Below are 13765 nucleotides of genomic sequence, written 5' to 3'. Positions count from 1 at the left end.
TTTCCATACAAGTTGTAAAATTTCTTGGTCTAGTTCTGTGAAAAATGCTATTGGTAATTTGATCGGGATTGCATTGAATCTGTAAATTGCTTTCAGTAGTATAGTCATTTTCACAATGTTGATTCTTCCAATCCAAGAACATGGTATGTCCCTCCATCTGTTTGTGTCTTCTTTGATTTCTTTCATTAGTGTCTTATAGTTTTGTGAGTACAGGTCTTTTACCTCCTTGGTTAGGTTTATTCCTAGGTATTTTATTCTTGTTGTTGCAATGCTGAATGGGATTGTTTCCTTAATTTCTCTTTCTGATCTTTCATTGTTAGTGGATAGGAATGCAAGAGATTTCTGTGTGTTAATTTTGTATCCTGCAACTTTACCAAATTCATTGATTAGCTCGAGTAGTTTTCTGGTGGCATCTTTAGAATTTTCTATGTGTAGTATCATGTCATCTGCAAACAGTGACAGTTTTACTTCTTTTCCAATTTGGATTCCTTTGATTTCTTTTTCTTCTCTGATGGCTGTGGCAAGGACTTCCAAAACTATGTTGAATAGTAGTGGCGAGAGTGGACATCCTTGTCTTGTTCCTGATCTTAGAGGGAATGCTTGCAGTTTTTCACCATTGAGAATGATGTTTGCTGTGGGTTTGTCATATATGGCGTTTATTATGTTGAGGTAGGTTCCCTCTATGCCCACCTTCTGGAGAGTTTTTATCGTAAATGGGTGTTGAATTTTGTCAGATGCTTTTTCTGCATCTATTGAGATGATCATGTGGTTTTTATCCTTCAGTTTGTTACTGTGGTGTATCACATGGATTGATTTGCATTTATTGAAGAATCCTTGCATTCCAGGGATAAACCCCACTTGATCATGGTGGATGATCCTTTTCATATGTTGTTGGGTTCTATTGGCTAGTATTTTGTTGAGGATTTTTGCATCTAAATTCATTAGTGATATTGGTCTGTAGTTTTCTTTTTTTGTAGTATCTTTGTCTGGTTTTGGTATCGGGGTGATGGTGGCTTCATAAAATGAGTTTGGGAGTGTTCCTTCCTCTGCAATTTTTTGGAAGAGCTTGAGAAGGATGGGTGTTAGCGCTTCTCTAAGTGTTTGATAAAATTCACCTGTGAATCCATCTGGTCCTGGACTTTTGTTTGTTGGGAGATTTTTAATCACAGTTTCAATTTCATTCCTTGTGATTGGTCTGTTCATATTTTCTATTTCTTCCTGATTCAGTCTTGGAAGGTTATACTTTTCTAAGAATCTGTCCATTTCATCCAGGTTGTCCATTTTATTGGCATATAGTTGCCTGTAGCACTTATGGTGCTTTTTATTTCTGCAGTGTCCATTGTAACTTCTGCTGTTTCATTTCTAATTTTATTGATTTGAGTCCTCTCTGTCTTTTTCTTGATGAGTCTTGCTAGAGGTTTATCAATTTTATTTATCTTCTCAAAGAACCAGCTTTTAGTTTTATTGATTTTTGCTATTGTTTTCTTTGTCTCTATTTCATTTATTTCTGCTCTGACCTTTATGATTTCTCTCCATCTGCTAACTTGGGGTTTTGTTTGCTCTTCTTTCTCTAGTTTCTTTAGGTGTAAGGTTAGATTGTTTATTTGGGATGTTTCTTGTTTCTTGAGGTAGGATTGTATTGCTATAAACTTCCCTCTTAGAACTGCCTTTGCTGCATCCCGTAGGTTTTGGATCGTTGTGTTTTCATTGTCTTTTGTCTCTAGGTATTTTTTGATTTCCTCTTTGATTTCTTCAGTGATCTGTTGGTTATTTAGTAGCATATTGTTTAGCCTCCATGTGTTTGTGTTTTTTACAGGTTTTTTCCTGTAATTGATTTCTAATCTCATAGCATTGTGGTCAGAAAAGATGCTTGATACAATTTCAATTTTCTTGAATTTACCAAGGCTTGATTTATGACCCTAAATGTGATCTATCCTGGAGAATGTCCCATGTGCACTTGAGAAGAATGTGTAACCTGCTGTTTTTGGATGTAATGTCCTGTAGATATCTATTAAATCCAGCTGATTTATTGTGTCATTTAAAGCTTGTGTTTCCTTATTAATTTTCTGTCTGGCTGATCTGTACATTGGTGTAAGTGGGGTGTTAAAGCCCCTACTGTGATTGTGTTACTGTCGATTTCCTCTTTCATAGTTGTTAACATTTGCCTTATATATTGACGTGCTCCTATATTGGGTGCATATATAATTGTTATCTCTTCTTCTTGGATTGATCCCTCAATCTTTGTGTAGTATCCTTTCTTGTCTCTTGTAACATTTTTTATTTTAAAGTCTATTTTATCTGAGTATTGCTACTCCAGCTTTCTTTTGATTTCCATTTGCATGGAATATCTTTTTCCATCCCCTCACTTTCAGTCTGTATGTGTCCCTAGGTCTGAAGTGGGTCTCTTGTGGGCAGCATATATATGGGTCTTGTTTTTGTATCCATTCAGCCAGTCTGTGTCTTCTGGTTGGTGCATTTAATCCATTTACATTCAAGGTGATTATCGATATGTATGTTCCTATTACCATTTTCTTAAGTGTTTTGGGTTTGTTTTTGTAGGTCCTTTTCTTCTCTTATGTTTCCCGCTTAGAGAAGTTCCTTTAGCATTTGTTGTAAGGCTGGTTTGGCGGTGCTGAATTCTCTTAGCTATTGCTTGTCTGTAAAGCTTTTGATTTCTCCATCGAATCTGAATGAGATCCTTGCTGGGTAGAGTATTCTTGATTGTAGGTTCTTCCCTTTCATCACTTTAAATATATCGTGCCACTCCCTTCTGGCTTGTAGAGTTTCTGCTGAGAAATCAGCTGTTATCCTTATGGGAGTTCCCTTGTATGTTATTTGTCGTTTTTCCCTTGTTGCTTTTAATAACTTTTCTCTGTCTTTAAATTTTGTCAGTTTGACTACTGTATGTCTTGGTGTGTTTCTCCTTGGGTTTATCCTGCCTGGGACTCTCTGCGCTTCCTGGACTTGGATGGCTATTTCCTTTCCCATGTTAGGGAAGTTTTCAACTATTATCTCTTCCAGTATTTTCTCAGGTTCTTTCTGTCTCTCTTCTCCTTCTGGGACCCCTATAATGTGAATGTTGGTGCATTTAACATTGTCCCAGAGGTCTCTTAGGCTGTCTTCAGTTCTTTTCATTCTTTTTTCTTTATTCTTTTCTGCATCAGTGATTATCACCATTCTGTCTTCCAGGTCACTTATTCGCCCTTCTGCCTCAGTTAATCTGCTTTTGGTTCCTTCCAGTGTATTTTTCATTTCACTTATTGTGTTGCATATCTCTGTTTGTTTGTTCTTTAATTCTTCTAGGTCTTTGGTAAACTTTTCTTGCCAGCTTTTCGATCTTTGCATGCAATCTTTTTTCAAAGTCCTGGATCATCTTCACCATCATTATTCTGAATTCTTTTTCTGGAAGAGTGCCTGTCTCCTCTTCATTTAGTTGTTTTTCTGGGGTTTTATCTTGTCCCTTCATCTGGTACAAAGTCTTTTGCCTTTTCATTTTCTCTGTCTTTCTGTGGCTGTGATTTTCAGTTCCACAAGATGAAATACTGCTGATACTGCTTGATTCTGCTGTCTGCCCTCTTGTGGAGGAAGCTGTCTAGGAGGCTGGTGGGTGCTTCCTGATGGGAGGGACTGATGGTGGGTAGGGCTGGGTGGGTGGAGCTCAGTAAAACTTTAATCTGATTTGGTGGGTGGAGCTCTGTGACACTTTAATCTGCTTGTCTGCCAATGGGTGGGGCTGTGTTCCCACCCTGGTGGTCCTTTGGCCTGAGGTGGCCCAGCCCTGGAGTTTACAGGCTCTTTGGTGGAGGTAGCTAATGGTGGACTCTGGAAGGGCTCACGCCAATGAGCACTTCTCAGAACCCCTGCTGCCAGTTCCCCTGTCTCCTCGGTGAGCCACAGCTGCCCCCCATCTCTGCAGGCAACCCTCCAACACCAGCAGGTAGGTCTGGTTCAGTCTCCTATGGGGTCACTGCTCCTTCCCCCTGGGTCCTGGTGAGCACACTTTTTTTGTGTGCCCTCCAAGAGTGGAGTCTCCGTTTCCCCCAGTCCTGTGGAGGTCCTGCAATAAAATCCCACTGGCTTTCAAAGTCTGATTCTCTGGGGATTCCTCCTCCCGTTGCTGGACTGCCAGGTTGGGAAGCCTGATGTGGGGCTCAGAACCCTCAGGACTTCTGTGGTATAACTGTTCTCCAGCTTGTGAGTCACCCACCCAGCATTTATGGGATTTGATTTTAATGCAATTGCGCCCCTCCTACTGTCTCATTGAGGCTTCTCCTTTGTCTCTGGATGTGGGGTGGGTTTTTTTGGTGAGTTCCAGTGTCTTTCTGTTGATGGTTGTTCAGCAGTTATTTGTAATTCCGGTGCTCTTGCAAGAGGGAGTGAGCACACGTCCTCCTACTCTGCCATCTTGATTCTTCTCCTTGAACCAAGTATTCTTAATGAGACACTGACTTTTTATTTTTAGAAGATGAATTTTTAAATACATTTGAATGGAAATTAACTGTTTTCAAAGGATATGGTTTTCTCACAACTTTGTATGTATAAAATATAGAAAATTGATTTTTTTTCCTTACTTTGCTATCTCTATTTTGTAAACTTCAGCTGAAATGTAATAAAAATAACACTAGATTTTGAATTTGATCTGCTCTTGGCTACCACTTAGGAGTTTGAGTGACTTTTTACAAATCTGCAACCTACCCTCTCAGTGTAAAGTGGGCTGAATGATGCCCTCCTCCCAGGTGTGTTGGAGAGATTTTAAAGAGTCGTAGGTGTGAGAGTTCTGCCACCGAGCAGGGCCAGGTGCACCACAGTGTTGCACCACTTCCTGTCCTACCTGGTACCAGAAAGTAGGCCTTAAGGTGGACAGTATTTGCTCCTTCCTAACCAGGTTTTTTCTAGCCAGATGCCTTCAGTCAGTGTTGGCACGATACTTAATCTGACATTCTACATAGGAGTGTCCTAGAGTATGTGCAGGAAACTTGCCACCTGCAGAAAGGGAGTGACCCAAATCCTTGATTAAACGTAGGGAAGAGGAAGGACATGATTCGTCTTTGAAGGGTTCTGTTTATGAAGCTCCTCGTGGCTTTTTTACTTTTTCCATGAAAAACTCTTTGTCCTTTTGTCTTCTGCCACTGGCCCTGGTTACGAACAGGGTGTTGATGTGAATCCCGTTTCCAAATTGGAAATTAATGAGGTGTTCCATCCAGAGAGGCCTTCCTCCTGTACTGTAAGGCATGCTGCCCCCGGGAACCAACACCACCCCTCCTCCCCCCCACCTGGCACCCCCGTTTGGGTCTCTGCTTTCTTGTGCCCTTCTCTAGGTAAGGCTGCAGTGGGCATCCTTCCTGCCTCCCCACAGTGTGGTTTCTTGGACTAAGAATTTTTTTAGTCTGTGTGTCAGGTGTGCTTCCCAGAATCACTGGGTTGTTTTAAAGCAGGATAGGTTCTGCTTCCCGACCATCACTGGGCCAGGAAGTTCTTGTTGGCTCTTCAGAGCTTCCACTTCAGCCCTCCGTATGTTCACAAAGAAGGTACAGATTTTCTGGAGTGCAGGCATTAAGGGAGGGGAGGCTCAGGTAGGGTGAAAGAGCTGTGGGAGCTTCTCCTCAGCGCTGGGTCTCAGATTTGCTGGTGTTCGTGGGTGCTGTCATTGACTGATAAGGAAACAAGCTGAAGGAGCAGAGGTGCCCATTAGGAAAAAAGGTAGCTTGAACTGACAGTGCAGCCATTGTGTGTTGCTGAATTTTGATGAGAGCGAGACTTCGGATTTTGCCAAGTTGCAGTTGATACATTTTAAGAACTCCTCAGGATTAAAAGTGGCCCCTGGTCAGGGCTCAGCACTATGGAAGAGGGTTCAGAGGGAGCAACAGAGCCCTGTTTGGAGCCCGGACCTATGGGCTTGGGGGTGGCAGGGTTCTAAGAGCTTCAGGGGAGAGGGCCTGGAGCTTTCACTAGCTTTTTAAAGCAGTTCTTGAGCCACCAGTTTGCATGAAAATGGATACCCAGTCAGGGTGGCCCAAGTCTCCCCACCCTGTGTGTGGTGGTGCCGAGACCAGCTCGGCGACTCGAGGTGAGTGACGGGTGCCGCAAGCTTGAAGAAGACACAGACACAGACTGAAGAGAAAAGTGGGACCGGGGGGCTCAAGACCTCTCGGATCAAGAGCCCTGCTGACTCATCCCAGGTTGCTTTTATTGAGTTCGTGGGCTAACATTCTCAGGTTACACTCATAAACAATCAAAGGCCTCACATGACTGAGGCAATTATCTTTGTTTACTTCCTGGGTCCGAGTTGAGCAGGTGTGGATTTGAGCTGGGGGTGGAGAGCAAAACAGCCCTGGGGGCAGGAGACCTCTCTCAGATATTAGGGGTCTGTGCCCCACCCGTGTTGGCCCCTCTGCGACTGTGCCTGTCTTAGGTTGTTCCTCCCTTGAGGAATCTTACCCGTCTCTGGCTAACCAGTCATCCTCCAGGGCCAAACACGGTGATATAAGGAAGGCTCTATGCACCACCCCTGTTGGCCCCTCTGCGGCTGTGCCTGTCTTAGGTTGTTCCTCCTCTGAGGAATCTTACCCGTCTTTGGCTAACCAGCCATCCCTCAGGACCAAACAGGGTGATATTAGTCTCCACGCCTCACACCCTCAGCTCCTCCACTGCTCAAGCAGGACATTCTGAATCCCATCGCTCGGCCCACATACTTCAACATTTTCAATGTTTCAAAAAGGTTCCAGAATGTCTTCCCACATGGTGGTTACCCGGTGTGAGTATGCAGGGCTTTCCTGTGTCTTCCAGGAAAAGGGGACACAGAACCCAAGAGGCCAGATATCCTATGAGCCAGATGCCTGAGGGAGGGTGTGAAAGAGGATTGGAATTGAACGGAAAGGAACATTTCCCCAAGCTAAAGACAGACTGTCAGACAAAATGTGGACACACAGGAGGAGGATTGACTCACTGGGTTTGGAATGAAATGGAGAAAAGGAAACAAGCTAAATCTCCAGGGGAAAACTTTGAGACCACAAGAATGAACAGGTCGTGGCCCTGTCATCCTAGAGGAGGTTGGAGCAGCGCCATTAGTGGGGAGTTTTCAGGAACTGTGGATGTGATGGAAGGACAAATGTGGGCTGACCTTGAAAGGGGCTCTTCTGGAGACCTGCACTCACTACTTCCCCACGGGACTGTTGGAGGATCCCTAGAATTGCCTCAAAAGTTTCTCCTGCATTCAGCACACACAGATAGCTCCTGAGAGCCAAATTCAGTCCGCTTGCCACAGCAGAAGAGTCGTGAGCACAGTATTTGAATTGCTTGTATTTTGAGATAGGAGTAGTTCTTAGAATAATCCAGAAAGTATAGTTTGAGGGTTTTTTTTAAAGGAAAATTAAAGTGTGACATTACAGATCCAAGACTCCTCATAATAAGGCTCTTTGCACTGAACTAAAGAAAAATGCTAGTGGGTGCTACTGCTCTCTTCCTCTGCTTCATGGCTGCCATTCCCGGAGTATTGGGTCTTCCTTCAAGGGAAGGAGAGGATATCAGAGGGGTCTCTCTAGCCATCCAGGGTAGGAGCTGTGTCCTCACACTCATTGCATTGCCTCCACTGCTGGTCATTTACCTCTCCTTAACCCAAAGCTTCTCAAACTTTTCCCCATCATGACACACGCAGTTGTTGCTATTTGAGTGGCACTTGGAGTGTGTGCAGTGGGCTGATGGAAGGCAGAGCTCTGGTCTCCCTGAGGGTGAGAGGAAGCACAGTGGCAGCATCTCTGTAATCCATTCACAGCGCATGCCTGAGATCTTTGCAGTTGGACCCTGTCCCCCACCCCAGCCCATACTTTTCCCCCTAAACTAGCCTTCCTAAAGACCACCTGTAACCAAATGTGAAATGCAAAGACTTTTTCTTTGTTTTCCTTCCTATCCAGGTGGCATTTGACATACACTAGTGGCTGAGAGCTCAACTCTGGGGCGGGGCTGCGTGTGTTGAGTTCCTGGCTTTGCCTTGATTTCCTCATTTGCAGAATGAGGATAATAAAATAGCTACCTCCTCGGGTTGCTGTGTGAGTTAACCATTTGCCGTATGCCGGGTGTGTAAGTGGCGCGTCTCTCATCAGAAGTGCCGTGAGTGTCCGCTGTGGCTTTTGAGTACCCCTTCTCTGAAGCCCCTTCTCCTGCTTTTCCTAACGTCGGGCGCTCCTGACCTTTCTCCTGTGATTTTGCACTCCCTTGTTTTCTGTTTACTTCCATTTTCCAGCTTCTCTTTTTGTTCCCCAAAATGGAGGAGAGTGTAGAGAATGCAGCCTCGACTCTCTTTCCTTCTGGGGCCCTCTGGTCGATGGTGCCAGCTCCCCACTTTCAGAGCAGTCATCGCCGCAGGCCCCAAGCCTGTGCCCCGACTGCGTGCTACAGATTACCATCCGGGTCTCCTCCCTGCACCTCAGACCCAGGAGTCCCCAAAATATTTGAATGTTTCATTTTTATCTTAAAAGTAATAAATGTTCATTATGGAGAAATACAGACACAGTGAAAGGATTAAACACCTTTAATCCCACCACTCAGTGAGCACCACTGCTTTGAGCCCAGTGGCTCTCAAGCTGGGCTGCATTTCCCTCAGGGACCATTTAGCAAGCAAGGTCTGGAGACATTTTTGGTTTTCATCTCATGGTTTGGGGGAGGTGCTGCCGGCATTTAGTGGCTAGAGTCCAAGAATGCCACTGAGCGTTTTACAGAGCACAGGACGGTCCCACAACAGAGAATTAGTCAGCCCAGTAGTGCCAGGGCTGAGAAACCCTGTTCTGAACCTTTGTCTCTACGTAAACACTCTGAATAGAACAATTTGGAACTGGTTTTCTCTCTCTGCCTCTGCCTTGCTTTGCACCTGCATCTCCGTTTCTGTCCATGGCCCCACCTTCTCCTTCTGCCCCCATCTGTCCAGTAAGACTCCCCATCTTTGGTGTCCATCCCTTCTCTCTTCCAGTTTGACATTGATGACCGCTTACCCAAGCTAATGGAAAAGCCTCCAAAAGGCCCTTTGCCTCAGGTCTCCTGCTTGGCCTCTCCTGTGCCTCCTGTGTGCTTAGAGGCCTCTTGTTGACTTCACCGCCTTGAAGTCCGTGCCCTGAGCTTCCAGAGGGCGGCAGCTTCCCTGTCTGACTGGTGTTTGCACCCAGCCAGAACCCAACAGCACTCTGAGCATAAAGCTGGCATTCAGTGAATCTCTGTAGAATGTGCATGGATGAGTGGTTGCGTGAAAGAAAAAGCTGAAAACCATTCTCCCTCACAATCTTTCTATCTTTGCAGATCCTCAGTGAATGGTTTGGCCGGACCGTCATCCGCTCCTGCACCAAACTGAGCTATGAACATGCACAGAGCATGATTGAAAGCTCAACCAGGAAAATCCCCGAGAAGGAGCTGCCCCCTGTCTCCCCAGAGCACACCAGTGAGGAGGTGCACCAGGCTGTCTTGAACCTCCACGGAATTGCGCAGGAGCTACGCACACAGCGCTTTGTGGATGGCGCACTGCGTTTGGATCAGGTCAGTCACTTCTTTTTTTCAACAACGAACAGATTTGCCTTCTGCCAGAACCTAGTGTATATGAGGTTTAGTGTGGCCTCCTGGGCTCCTCCCTCCTCCTTCCAATGACTGCGCTAGAACAGTGTCCTCTGAGGCAGGCAGGAACTGGCTCCCACCTGCCCTCCCAACTCCACGGGCACCCAAGACCTAATAATGTGAGCCAAGGTGGAAGGGTGGTGTCCATCTGGGTGGCTCTGTGACCAAAACTCCCATCTGGTCTTCCTGGTGAGGCTGGATCCAGTACTTGATCCTCACCCAGTTTCTCCCTCAAATCCCTCTTACTGGAGCTGGGAATAGGAAACTTTAGAAGGCAGTGAACCAATATCTGATTGTTAGGCTTTAAAACAGAAGTGTTTCTTATCTCTTGTCTTCCAAAAAGATTTATGTTTACAAATATCTGTATTAACATCTGAAGAAGCAGAGAACTGAGGAGACTATAGAATGCTGGCAATTGAAGAAACGGATGGCCCGGAATGGGCTTGATTGTTCTTGAGTCTCAGGCATGCTGGCTGCCCTCTGGGACTCAGACAGCTGCCACTCAGACCCAGTTGACTGCCACGTCTGACAGTTGGCAGCGCTCAGGAGCCAGGAATTCCCTCCTCGCTGCTTGTCAGTACATTATAGAGTAGAGCCTGTGTTCCACATCGTGCAGCCTTCTTCTTCTCATTTACATTTCTTACCCGAGCCCCAGAGAACTTGCTTTCCTCCCCTGGCCACTGTGTGCTGTGGGAAGTCTCTAGGTGTTTGGAGAATGAATTGGACAATAGGATTGGCTGAGGGAGCTGTCTGTCAGACTGTTGGCAGAGCACAGCCTCACAGAGACTTCTTTCTCTGAGCCTTTCAGCTTGGAGGGATCTCAAAAGCCTTGTTTTAAAACTTTCTAATTGAAGATTTCGTGGCATCCTGCTTTTTGTGATAAACTCACACAAATGCTTCTCAGAAGGCATTGCAAAGAGTTGCTAGCAGCCCTGGGCCTACGAGTAAGTTAGCAGCTCTTAGGACAAGTGGATCACCTGTTCTGCCTGTGCTTGGGGGAGTCAAGGCATCTTCTGGAACTCTCATGCTCCTCCTTTCCTTGCCTGGGCTCAGGTAGCCTAAGCAGACCTGTCTACTCAAGAATGGCCTTGGGGAGAGAGTAGGCAGAGTGGCTGCTGAAGGAGACAGCAGAACCTGTGGAAGAGGGACCACGGGCATGGGACACGACAGAGGGTCTCCTCTCTTTCCTTTAGTGAGATCACTCGTGGGGGTGTGAACATACCCTGATTCTCACACTCCAGTGGCTGCCTGGTTATCAAATCCAAGAACACGTCTCAGTTCTTGCTTTCTGGACTTCTGTCCTGCATTTGGCCCTTTGAAGCTCACCTCCTGATACTCTGCTTCTCTCCGTACATCTCTAGTAATGTCCTGCTGGTCCCTTTGCAGAAGCCTCTTCCTCTACTTGCCCCTTTAGGGTTGGCATTCCCTGGAGTCTGCCCTACCCTCTTTTTCTCTCTATCTACACTCTGTCCCTGAATGAATTCCTGTATCTTTATGATTTTAACTACCAGTTAGATGCTGATGACACCAAAATTAGTTTCTCCGGCCCTGCCCTTCTTCCCAGGCCCTACACAAGCCTCTCCACCTGCCTTCCTGGACTCCTCACCTGACCACCCCGTGGTCATCTCAGCCAGTGCCCACCGCTCCTGCCCGAGCGACCCATGCCCACAGCGAGCTGCACACGCTGGCTGTGCTCCCTCCCACCTGGGCTCCCACCAGGGGAGTGGTGTGTATCAAGGGTCAGCCCTCTTTATTCCCATCTTGGCTATGCCAGTTGTACATGTTGTTATAATTATGCAGTTTAACTGAATATTAGGTAAACTGATCAAATAAGAGCATTTTTAAAAGGTGTTGTTTCTGTGAAAACTAAGTTAAATTGCTTGGAAACCCTTGATGAAGGTGAATCTTCAAAAATTCTGCTGTTTGGGCGTTGACAACTATAGAAGAGTAGGGGAAAAATCATAAAATTCAGGAGGAATTCTGTACTGAGATTGTTTTGCAGATGTCTAAGCTCTCATTCTCTTTTTTTAATACATTTATTTATAAATGTGTTTATTTATTTATTGGCTGTGTTGGGTCTTTGTTGCTGTGCGCAGGCTTTCTCTAGTTGCGGCAAGCGGGGGCTACTCTGTTGCTGTGCGCAGGCTTCTCATTGTGGTGGCTTCTCTTGTTGCAGAACACAGGCCCTAGGCACGTAGGCTTCAGTAGTTGTGGCACATGGGCTCAGTAGTTGTGGCTCGAGGGCTTAGTTGCTCCACAGCATATGGGATCTTCCCAGACCAGGGCTTGAACCCATGTCCCTTGCATTGACAGGCAGATTCTTAAGCACTGCGCCACCAGGGAAGTCCCTCACTCTCTTTTAAGAAACAAAAACTGTAAATTATAGACGATGAATTGAGTAGTTTCTCAGAAAAAAAGTATGTAGAAATCCAGTTAGCATACTCTTTTCTAAAATATTTACATTTTTTTTCCAAAAGTGACTGAATGTACATTTATATAAATTAAGTTAAACAAATGTTTAGTTATGGATGTATCTTCTCTGTATGATTCCCCTCTTTTGCCAGCTTCTGGAAAAACTAACCTGCCACCACTTCAGGCACATCAAGTGAGAGGGTTCCATTATACCATTTGAGAAACCTTTCCCCATCAGATTGTTACAAAATTGGATTGAATTAAATCTGTGAAATAAAGCACTATAAAAGACCACCATCAACCTCAACTTGCATTAGGAGGGGTGGTAGTCAGGGTAGAAACATGATCACAGTTTCAGATTGATGTTGTTGGCATGTCTTAGAGTCAGAGTTTTATTGCTGAAAATAACTTATTTTAATTAATTTTATTGGAGTCTAGTTGATTTTCATTGTGTTAGTTTCTGCTGTACAGCAAACTGAATCAGTTATGTACATACATATATCCACTCTTTTTAAGATTCTTCTCCCATAAAGGTCATTATAGAGTATTGGGTAGTTTCCTGTGCTATATAATAGGTCTTTATTAGTTATCTATTTTATATATAGTAGTGTGTATATGTCAATCCCAATGAAAATAACTTTAGATACCTGTATTTTATCAGCTCTCTCAACTATAGATTAGAAGCTGAAGACCCCAAAGGTTAAATGAATTGCTTACGTGCAAGAAATCCAGATAGCCAACTCTTTGTTCACTTTTCCTCCATTTACACCATGCTGACTTGAGAGAGAAAAGTTTTCCTAAGTGAGAAAAAAAATCCTCAAGTCCTAATTAGCTTCCAGTTAATTAAGGTTTGAAAATAATGAAATTGAATCCTTGGAGCTGATTCCTTGGTTCCTCAGAAAACAAGTGTGTGGACCACAGTTTTAGAAGAAGGAGCACATCAATCTCCTGTGGCAAGGGACGCTGGCAAGATCCTTTATAAATCAGCTAAATGGCCCCATTCAGTAGTTCCTGCAATTGTTCTCCTGTGCCTACTGCCTGTGTTTGCCTTCACGAAAATCCATTTTTCCTCAGTGCTTTTGGCATAGCCTGCTGTTTGGAGTTGCTCTCTGATGCTTTGTTTGTCCCAGTTCACTGTGTCCACATTTTTGGTGGCAGTCCTAAAAAAATATGTCCTCCTACACTGGCCTCAATTAGAGAGGTTCTTTGAGAGGCCTCTGTGAGAGGGGACAACATTCGTGTCCTGCTGTATGCCCTTGAATGTAGAATAAACCTGCTAAGCCAGCAGTTTCGCCTTTCCAAGCAATCCGTTGACCGTGATGATCTCCAGAATGAGTGAGGTGGAAGACACCAGCATGGGGCGTTTGTCGAGTCAAGGACAGACTGGTTTGGAGGTCACAGTAACCACAGAAACACAGAGCAACTCGATCACCGTGTGATTGCAGGCAACAGCTTAGGCCAGAGCTGCCTGGCCCACGTCTGAGATAGTGCACCCTCGGGCCACAGGGCCACCTGGGCCGGCTCCAGCCCCTGGGACCACCTGCCTGCAGTCCTGTGTGCTTACCCAGTGTATGCTCAAATATTAACAAGTTCTGTATGTACTGTGGGGTGAAAGAGACTGGGAAGCACTGCCTTTAAGGTCGGATTGCCTGCTGCAAGTGTCGTTTTTACCTAGAGCGTGAACCTAGTTCTCAGAGGTCCTAGCTCAGTGAAATGATGCTCCTTTGTTTCGCTCCCCAAGAGTCAGTGCAGGTGCCGA

At 45.2% G+C, this 13765-nt stretch overlaps 1 protein-coding gene across 9 annotated transcripts in view; it reads left to right on the top strand.

Annotated features, from left to right (window-relative positions):
* Nucleotides 1-13765, top strand: part of LOC130859023 (DIS3-like exonuclease 2) — a 386474-nt gene that overhangs the window by 294456 nt on the left and 78253 nt on the right. For all 9 annotated transcript variants that reach the window (XR_009055151.1, XM_057746243.1, XM_057746244.1 and 6 more), the window contains one exon: nt 9286-9519. Coding sequence is in view for 8 of the 9 variants with exons in the window: in XM_057746243.1 (XP_057602226.1) it covers nt 9286-9519 (234 nt within the window). In the remaining variant the exon portion in view is untranslated. The remainder of the gene's footprint in view (nt 1-9285; nt 9520-13765) is intronic.

This window comes from Hippopotamus amphibius, chromosome 8 (genome assembly GCF_030028045.1).
Source record: "Hippopotamus amphibius kiboko isolate mHipAmp2 chromosome 8, mHipAmp2.hap2, whole genome shotgun sequence".
Taxonomy (NCBI): Eukaryota; Metazoa; Chordata; class Mammalia; order Artiodactyla; family Hippopotamidae; genus Hippopotamus; species Hippopotamus amphibius.
The sequence above is the reverse complement of the archived record's forward strand: the minus strand, read 5'-3'. Positions and strand labels throughout refer to the sequence as shown.